Below are 10,000 nucleotides of genomic sequence, written 5' to 3'. Positions count from 1 at the left end.
CCCTCTCTCCATCCCTCCCTTTATCTCTCCCGCTCTCTCTCCTCTTCTCTCCCTCCCTCTCCATCCCTCCATCTCTCTGAGAGCAGCTCAGGGGCTTTTTGGAAGGTGAGTCGGGGAGCAGCTGTGGCCTGCTCTGGCTCTTGGCTCATCTGGGCAGCCATCTATTATTCATGGGCCTCCTCAAATCAGACGGGGAACCTTCGGCCACCTGTCTCCCCATCTCCCCATCTCCCCGTCTCCCCTCCCAGCCCTCAGCCCTCAGCAACCCCTCTCTAGCCCTCACTCGCCTCCCTCTGCCTTTTACTCCATGTGGCCATTTTATCCATTTCCTTCCGTGCTGCCTCTCTCAATGAAGCCACACACTCATTACATTACACTGTTTCCAGTGTTGATTCAACACTCGAATATAAGTGAATACGTGCCCTAATCAGTTGCCCTAACTAGCCTCTATACCTGTGTCCGTTCCATACAGCTCACACTATCGAAGCATGGTGTGAATTCAACACGTTAAGAGTAGACACTATAGTGCATTTGGTCCAGGGTAAGTTAACTCTGTAAGTGTTAAATAAACACTGCACTTTTTCTGTGCAGACTGCCTCTGTCACTGATGGCACACACTGTAAACATTAAGTTCTGCGGTGTTGATTCAACACTTTAAGAGTTGAATTTAAGTGAATAAGTGTTGAATGAACTTAACTGTGCACCTCTGGTTCTTTGCCTTGAGCTCTCTCTAACTCCGTTACTGCCACTGGTGCCTCTGAGTCTGCATCATCCATTCAAGAATGCTTCTCTAACTGATGTACAGCACACTATGCAGTGCTAATTCAACACGTAGAGAGTATAGGACCAACTCTATGAGTGCGCAGTTTGACTCCAAGTGTTGATTTAATGCTGCAAAATATACGTACTGTGTGGCACATATTTCAAGCACTTTGAACCGAGCTCTGCCTCTGCCGCTGGTGTTGCTATGGTGGTGCTTCTGTTGGAGCTTTTCAGTGGTGAAAAGGAGCTCAATAGTGTAATAATTGGCCAAACATTATCACTGATGTAATCCTCTCATTTTTTTCCAGAATCAATTTTTACCCATATTCCCCCCTCATAATACTAGTTTCCCTTTCTTGCTGCCAGCATACTGATTAAAACCTGACTATAAAACATATTGGCTTGATATTCTCCATGTCATTGTTCATAACTAAACCATACCCAGCAATCTAATATTGCATTGCATTTATCAATCATCAATGGCATCAGCTTCAGGTTATGTCATTTCGATTAAGAAGGGTCCAGGCTGACCATCGTCACTGACCTCAATTGTGTCATGATCACTTATTTGCAACTGATAAACCGTTTCATTTTCATTTCATTTATTGTTTATTTGACAGGGACAGTGCACAACATACAATTGAGCCAGATTATTGTCATGAGGCTAATTTTCATCAGTAGTCACAGGAATGTATCTTTACTGTGCACACTGTACCAACCTACACTTTAGCTCAATAAGTAACTACTCTGCTTGTGCCATGCTGAATTCCTCTGTTGCAAATTAAATGTGTTGTTGTGAGTGACATGACACTGCAAAATATGTTTTTTTGGCTGAAAAGTGCATACTATTTTATCACTACACTGGTGATGTATTCAGTGGTAATGCTGTTCCAGAAACTCCTGCTATCTCACCCTCTCCCAACTCTTTTAAGTCAACTCTGTCGTAGCTTCATTGGCATGCAAGCGCACTGTCCACAGAAGGCTTTTGAAATGCAAAAATACATCCGGTTTCTATATTTCATCAAGAAGCTTTTCATGTTTAATACATTACAGCAGTGATCCTCTAAGACTTTGTTATTCATTAACCAAAAGCATACAATTGGGATACACTTAAAATCTTAAACATAACCTGCAGGACTATTTGCACTGTGCTAATATTTGCCTTGACGGGGTTTAAGTAAGCCAGCAGCCTAAGCCTTGAGATCAGGTTGTGCAGTAAGCTGTATTTGAGCAAAGTAGACTTCCAGTGTTTGTAATTGGATTATATTCACTGATTTATACAGGCTGCGGCATGCACACCCTACAAATGCAAAGGCAAAGGCACAATCACAGAAAAATCGTCTCAACACATTGATGCCTGTTGTTCATATCCTACAAGGAAAGCCAGGGCACTCATCGCCTGCTTCAACACACTGATGCATGACATTCATATCCTGCAAATGCAAGACAAAGGCAAAGAAAATCGTCCCAACGCATTGATGCATGCCGTTCACATGTCAAATGTAAGACAAGGAAAGTCAAGCCAATCGTTTTCTGCCTCAACACATTGATGCGTGCCATTCACAGATACTTGCACTAAACCTTTTGTTTGTGTGTCAGAGCGGATATCTTTATTTTGAGTGTGCAGTCTTCAGTGCAGTTGTTCAGGGTGAGTTGCATCAGATGTGCAGCTTAGAAGGAAGATTGTGCATATCCCAGGTTAAGGTGCAGGACAAAGGCTGGTACAGGTTTTAGACTGAGGAGTCTGCATACTTGAAATCCTTTTTTGGTTTATTCCATTGTAGAATTGTGTTTCAACCATTGAGGTCTTCTTCAGCTTCTTTTCCACTCTCTCCCATCACTGAAGAAGACCTCAATGGTTGAAACGTAATTCTGACACGGAATAAAACAACACAAAGGATCTGAAGCGTGTGGACCCCTCACACCAACACGTTGCACATGATATGCGGTGTGGGTTTACTCAATGCCAGCTGGCCCCATGGCAGTGCGACAGGGCAGAGAGGAATAATGGCACACCGATTACAGACACTTTCTCAAATAGTCAGTGCATCATCGTACAACGCCTGCAAAGACATATTGGGCACATGAAGGGCGTTATATCAAATAATCACTGGCTCAAAGTATTGGTATTGGACTCAGATCACCATGTGACACAAATTGGGCACAGAGCGGGAGTTGATCTGGGTCATGTTGGACATGGCTCAAGAAGTGCCACAGGGTACTGCACAAAACTGCAGTCACGTCAATGTTGAAGCATTTGACCATTTATTGATACTTGTACATAAATGCTTACCTCATCAATTTCTATATAGAACTTTGAAAGACATTGATACTATCAGTTTCTGCTTGGGAATTCAGTCTTATTATATATGCAAGATATGGGAGTTTTTACCATGCATAGAACAAGGTCATAGTTGCAGGTTTGGCTTTAAATCAGGATTTGCTCCTTTTTGTTGAAGCACTTTTCATTCTTTCCACATATAGCCTGCCAGATTAATCATAATTCTGGGGGGACTAGAGATTTATATGTGTTCCTATAAACACTAAAATGGTCTTAGTACCCATGACTACTCAATAATTAGCAACATCATGACGCTGAGTGAGAGGCAGTATAGGAATTCCTGGGGAAATTCACCTTATCATGGCTATTGTATTAAGTGGTCAGTGAAGTGAAACCTTAAAACGGTTCCAATCTTTCACTACTGACTTGCTAAGGTTATGGGCATTTCCGTTCGCTGATGTGTTTGTTATGCAGATGTTTGGTCTCGAACGACGCTACACATGATTCGGCCAGTCGTGGGGCACACAGGGGATTTCAACCCCTTGACCTTTTGGGTCTCTATGTTAGGTCCTAGTAGTCTGACCTGAGAAGCATTAAGAGAGAGAGTGAGAAAGGGGAAAAAATGTTTATTTGTGTTCCTGAAATCGATTCTATTGGGAAATATCTGAAATGCTGTAATTCTTTCTTGTCATAACATCATAAATCACCAAAGTCTCGGTTGGTTTCAAAACATCCTGCCTAATGCTGCAACCTGGGACCAGTGAGCGAGCGTGGAAAGGGGGGAAGAATGCCTGATTTGAGTGCAGAACATTTCATTTTCTTCTCGAATGACTTTCCAACCACGGAGAGCTCATGGTTCAAATGGCAGGATTGAGATTGATTAGAGACGTTTTTCCAATAATCACCACTACGATCTCTTATTTTGCACTGTACACAATTATGTGCATAGTTGTGACCGAGAAAAAAAAAAACAAGAGAGCTGTGATTAACGTGGATAATGGTTTTCCTACACAGGATTCAAAAAATCTGGATTCTAGTAAACTTTCAAAGTGGGTTTCTACGTCATGACCTCTCACTGACGCTATTTTTTCTGACAGGGAGAGAGAAAGAGAGAGCAAAAGAGAGTGAGAGATAGTGGGGATAGGGTGAGCAAGAGAGAGAGAGCAAGAGACATTCTGTACACAGAAAGAGGGAGAGTGGGGATAGGGTGAGCAAGAGAGAGAGCAAGAGACGTAGTGTAGACAGAAACAGAGATACAGAGCAATAAAGAGAAGAGGGAGAGAGAGAGAGAAAGGGAGAGTGAAAGAGAGAGAGAGAAAGACAGAAAGAGAGATTGTGAAAGAAATAGAGGGAAGAAATAGAGGGAAAGTGAGTACCATGTTTGCCGTGCCCTGCCCTGGCCTGGCCCGTTCCCCCGCATGTCTCCGCAGTGGGCTGCAGCAGTGAATCAGCACATCTAAATATGAGTATGGAGGCCTGTTATATATTAATGACTCCATCCGCGCCATCTGTCTAAGACGGGGAGGATGAGGGGGCATCTCCAATATGTTAGCTACCAACGGCTAAGTAATTAGTGAGCGCTGTCCTTTATGCCAGCAGTAATGACCAGATTAAATATTTTAGGGGCCGACTGCCACTGATTTGTTATAGCCCCGGGAAAGTTAGGGCCTTTTCGCCTCTTTGCCTAACCACGGGCCCTTTGGATGGATTCTCACACTGCTGCCAGGGCTTTTTTTCCTTCTTTTTATCTTCTTCATTCGGAAGACTGAGATCACTTGTTATAAAAAAAGTTGTCAGACATTACGGGTAAAACATAGAGGGAGAGAGAGAGAGAGAGAGAGAGAGAGAGAGAAAGAGAGAGACAAAGAGACAGAGAGAGAGAAAGACGAAGAGAGGGCATGTGCAGGTTGAAGAGCTGTGCATTCTGTCACGAGTTAACAGTGGCGGAACAGGAGTGAGGTTAGGCGACTCTGACCGTATGTTTTTTTCCGGGCTTTCACGTTTCTCTCTCTCTCTCTCTCTCTCTCTCTCTCTCTCTCTCTCTCTCTCTCTCTCTCTCTATCGCCATCTCCCTCTCTCGTCTCCCACTCCTCACCACACTGCCATGAAAAAAGCGTGTCTAATTGAGCATGATGACAAAGCAAAGGAAGTGTTAACAGACCAGAGCAATCAAGCAGCAGGCTTTACCTACAACAGAAGGTCAGGGCCTTGGCCCCCGTCCTCCCCTGCTCGGTCCCAGGACGTCGCGCGCCGTCTGTGCCTGCCTGCGCTGACAGACCTGGCAGAGCGGGCATGCATCTGCTACCGGGCGCCCGCGCCAGCTCGGTGTGTACACGCAGACATCTGCTCCGACCGTACCCACGGGGCACTCCTTCACTGGTACACGGTCGACGAGCAAGCAAAACCGACGAACGGGTGAACGAGAAAGATAGAGAGAGGGGGAGAGAGATATATAGAAAGAGAGAGAAGGGGAGAGAGAGATATAGAGAAAGAGAGAGGGGGAAGAGAGAGAAAGAGAGATGGAGAGGGAAAGAGAGAGAGAGTGGGAGAGAAGCTCTGCTACTACTTTTCTACTCAGCAATGTTGCCCTCATTCCATACTAATGCAGCAGGCAGGCATGCAGGCAGGATTGTCATGTAGAGTTGCCCTGTAGATGCACCACACTGTACACATTTTCGAAGAGTTAATTCAACACTGAGAGAGTCAGATGTAACACTTGTCATGTTGGCCATACTCTCTACACTAAGTGTTGAATTAACACCGCTGAAACAAGTGCAACAACAGCACCGCTGAAACAACTTGTATGTTTTACTTCAGTTGGAAGCATTTGTTGTTGTACATGTATTAGGGGACTTTACGGATTCCCTGTGTCTAAGTTATATGTTTTCAACTCAGAAAGATAGATTGGCGCAGCAAGATGAAGCAAAATTAAATGGCATCTTCGTCTTCTATTCTCTAGTCTGTTGTTAAAATGCCCAATGTGTAACATTTTGTGACGTCTTGAGAAATTAAATATCAGTGAAACAAAACAACTTAAGACATATAATAGACCAGCTAAATGAACATGTTATCATTGGCAAGTGACATAAAATATGTAACCCTGTAACACAAGCCATTGATAGCTGACAATGACGGATGCCCCTTACTGAACGCTTGATAAATGTTAAGTTTCTGGCTGGCTGTCATGTCTCGAAGACAGTATTTGAATTCCTTTCATGTCTTGCACAAATATTTGCGCTTGCCTTTCCTCCTGGCTGATACTGAAACGCAGATCTTTGGCACTGTGTGATAAATGGAACACATTTCTCAGGGTCAGGAGGTGACATGGGTCCATTAGCAGTGTGGGGTTGGAGGAGTGGAGTGTGGGTTGTCGTGGGTGTGGGTGGTGTGGGGTGGAGTGGAGTGGAGTGTGGGGTTGTTGTGGGTGTGGGTGGAGTGGGAGTAGAGAAAGTAGATTATGGATAAGATGGCTTCACTGGGGTTTCCCTGTGAGACTAAGCAGGGACTAAAGAGATTGGGGAGGGTGGGGGCGCTTGGAGGACTCACACTGGGGGCTGATAGTGGGCGGTTGCAAGACAATGTTGGGCATGGGAGGGTGCAAGGCAGGGACTAACTGGGAGTGCTTGGGCTCAGTCTGGGGGCTGGTCATGAGGTGATGCGAGGCAGAGGCTTAGGGGGGTAATGGGTGGCTTGGTGAGCTCAGACTGTAAAGGTGGTCGTGGCTGTTTTGGCTCAGGCTTGCTGGTGGGAGTTGGTTGGTTGGTTTGGTGTTTGGGGGGTGCAAGGCAGGGAAGGAAAGGGCGTCGTGCCCGCCCCCCCTTGCGTGGGGCTGAGGTTACAGGGAGCTTACAAGCGTGGGGTCAACGATCCGGGGTCTCCAGTTACAACCTAACAGCCTCTAATGGGATCCCTCTATTAGACATCATTATGTCACCAGCATCACTCACTGATGGGAGAGACGGGGAGACTGTCGGGGTGTGCTGTCGATATGGCCTACCCATCGAGACGTGCTACGAAGGGGTCCCAGTGCAGTGGTTAGGGTTAGGGCGAAGGGAGGGGTTAGGGCTATGCTAACAGCCTACTCGTAGCTCATTTCGACGAAGCGGCTCATAACGCTTCAGTCTGCAGTCGGTCCAGACGTCGACCGTCCTCTGTGGGGGTCAGACGGGGCTGCAGCTTGGGTCAGATCCGGAGGGCCAGACAGACCGACCGCCAGAGCGGAGGCGAGGGGTGAAGAGGCTGAGCACAGGAAGCATTTTAGATGAACCCAACTCTGTGCTGTTGTACTAGTCATAATAGACTATGTAAAGCAATCGGGCCTGTTTTGTTGCATGCACGTGATTCTCAAACACGAGCACATAGAGCACACACACGCACACACACACACACACACACACACACACACACACACACACACACACACACACACACACACACACACACACACACACACACACACACACACACACACACACACACACACACACACACACACACACACACACACAGAAATGGTCATTACATGCACTCTACACACATACAATACACACATGCACAGACACTGTTCGTGATTGTTCTCCCTCTCTTTCTCCAAAAAAGCACTATTATTACCCGTTTGTAGCCTCCTCTTGCTCTGCATGGCAGTAGGCTTTGCAGTCAAATAAGAACTCGCAACAGAGGCGCATGTGGATGCAATAAAGTACTTGGACAAGTCCTACAGTATGGCGCCTGCATTGCATTTGTGTCTGTCACTGTAAGCAGTGGCACATGCACTCACCTCTCTCTCTGTTTCTCTCTCTGTTTCTCTCTCTCTCTGTTTCTCTCTCTCTCTGTTTCTCTCTCTCTCTCTCTCTCTCTCTCTCTCTCTCTCTGTTTCTCTCTCTCTCGCACACAGAAACAAAGGATCCCAAACAGAGGGTGCAGGTCGTGAAGAAGCTCGTCAACCAGCTCCCCAAACCCAACCAACACACGATGAAGCTCTTGTTCTGCCACCTTCAAAAGTAAGGCATCAGTGTCCTGGAGCGGTGTCTCCCCAACCTTTCTTGTCTCACGTACCCCCTAAGCCTCTTTGGCATACCATGAGTCTCTTCCTCAATCCCCCCATATGATTATGCTCCATATATGTGTTATTATTGATATTTTTCCAATACGTGTGCTTGCGTACCCCAAGTGGTACATGTACCCCTGTTTGGGAAACAGTGTCTTAGAGAAGTACTGTTTATAGTGTATGCTAACCCCTAGCATTCCCTATATTACGGTATGTAGAATTGATGAGGCTCCACGGAACGAGCTTAAAAAAGCGGTCCATTTACTTACAAATAAACTCATTAGTGTCTTCCTTAGTGTCTTCCATTGCCATCACCTCTTGTGTTGGGTACTATGAGGGCAACGCGAACGGTGCCTCACCCTTGCATCACACACACCCAGGGGCGGGGCTATAGGAGTGGCAAGCAGGGCATTTGCCCTTGGGCCCAGGGCCCTCCCGTGTTTTGAATCATGTGAGACCGTATGGGGGTCCCTAATAGTATTTTGCTCAGGGGCCCTGTGTGCAATCGCTCCGCCACTGCACACACCACTACTATGGTATTATGTGGGAAGAAATGTGCCTGGCCCTTGATGTTTTGGTATTTTTTATTACATAATTCCATGGATATCCTTGTGATATAGCCTAATATGATGTAAGTTTTTAATTTCAAAGCGGCTCGGTGTTCAGTCAGCGGTGTGTGTGTGTGTGTAGGTTTAACGAGACGTTGCCTGGCTGTTGCAGCAGCTGCACGGGGTTCTCAAATGTCCTTGGAGGACCACCTTGGAGGCGAGAGAGTTGGTGGGTGAAGGCTGGCGTCGTGGTGGGCTTCTTGGTGTGGGTGGGTGTGTAGGAGGCAGGGCCGCTTAAGACAGCTTTGGCTGGGCCCTGGGCAAAATCATCTAAAAGGTCCACTCAATAGATCTCAAGGACCTTATTCTGGGCCCGCCTTCTGTCTGGGTCCGGAACAACTGACCCCTTTGTCCCGCCCTCTCGGCTTCCCTGATAGGTGAGCAGTATATTCAAGGGGCTTTCTTAGGGTCCTATTCAGTAGCATCAGCAACCCCTTCAACATACAAACATATGACAGACAGACATGCATATGAGTTTCCCTTCGCTCTGCACTCGGCTGCAGAATGGAAAGTGCCAGCTCCCTTAGCAGTGGCCTCAAATCAACCTCCACAGAGCTTGTCTATCACAAGCACCACGAGTCAAATGTTAATTAAAACGTACATATCTGGCAACCACACACACAGACACACAGACACACATAAAACACACATGCACGCACACACACACACACATACATACACACACACGCATGCACGCACGCAAGCATGCACATGCACACACACGCACACACACACGCACACACACACACACACACACACACACACACACACACACACACACACACACACACACACACACACACACACACACACACACACACACACGTTGCCATGCGGTGGCTGATGTACTCTAATATCACCAAATATTGGCCATACAAGATTTCAACTTCATGCTGTATTACTAAGCTTTTCTGACCTTTATTTATGTATTGCACTGACACTGTGTCACACCAATATTTTCTGTTGTTAAGCTTTTATTATTAATTATTATTTTTTGTTGTTTTTTTCATCCTTTTTGTTGTCTGTTTTCGATGTACTGTACTTTTCTGTTTACTTGCCATGTTTCATTGTTTTTTGTCTATTTTACTCGTTGTGCGTCATTACGTAGTTGCAGTGCGTTTTGTCTTACTTGTCATACTGCACGTGTGGTTGCCTCTCTTTTGTGTGGCAGGCAAATACATCTGTGTAAAAGTACGTTTGTCGTTGTCATGTGTCGTGCCTTATTTGTTGCGTGTCTCGTTGTTGCTCTTTTGCGAGGCAGGCTTCAAATACATCTGTGTGTAAGTGTCTGTGGGCACAGTC

The 10,000-nt window shown here is 46.0% G+C and overlaps 1 protein-coding gene across 1 annotated transcript in view; it reads left to right on the top strand.

Moving 5' to 3' along the window:
- arhgap15 (Rho GTPase activating protein 15) overlaps positions 1 to 10,000 on the top strand; it is a 76,515-nt gene that overhangs the window by 52,786 nt on the left and 13,729 nt on the right. The window contains exon 13 of the mRNA XM_063214246.1: positions 7,938 to 8,043. Within this exon, the coding sequence (XP_063070316.1) occupies positions 7,938 to 8,043 (106 nt within the window). The remainder of the gene's footprint in view (positions 1 to 7,937; positions 8,044 to 10,000) is intronic.

Source organism: Engraulis encrasicolus, chromosome 13 (genome assembly GCF_034702125.1).
Source record: "Engraulis encrasicolus isolate BLACKSEA-1 chromosome 13, IST_EnEncr_1.0, whole genome shotgun sequence".
NCBI lineage: Eukaryota > Metazoa > Chordata > Actinopteri > Clupeiformes > Engraulidae > Engraulis > Engraulis encrasicolus.
Note: the sequence above shows the minus strand (reverse complement) of the source record. Positions and strands in the feature narration are given on the sequence as shown.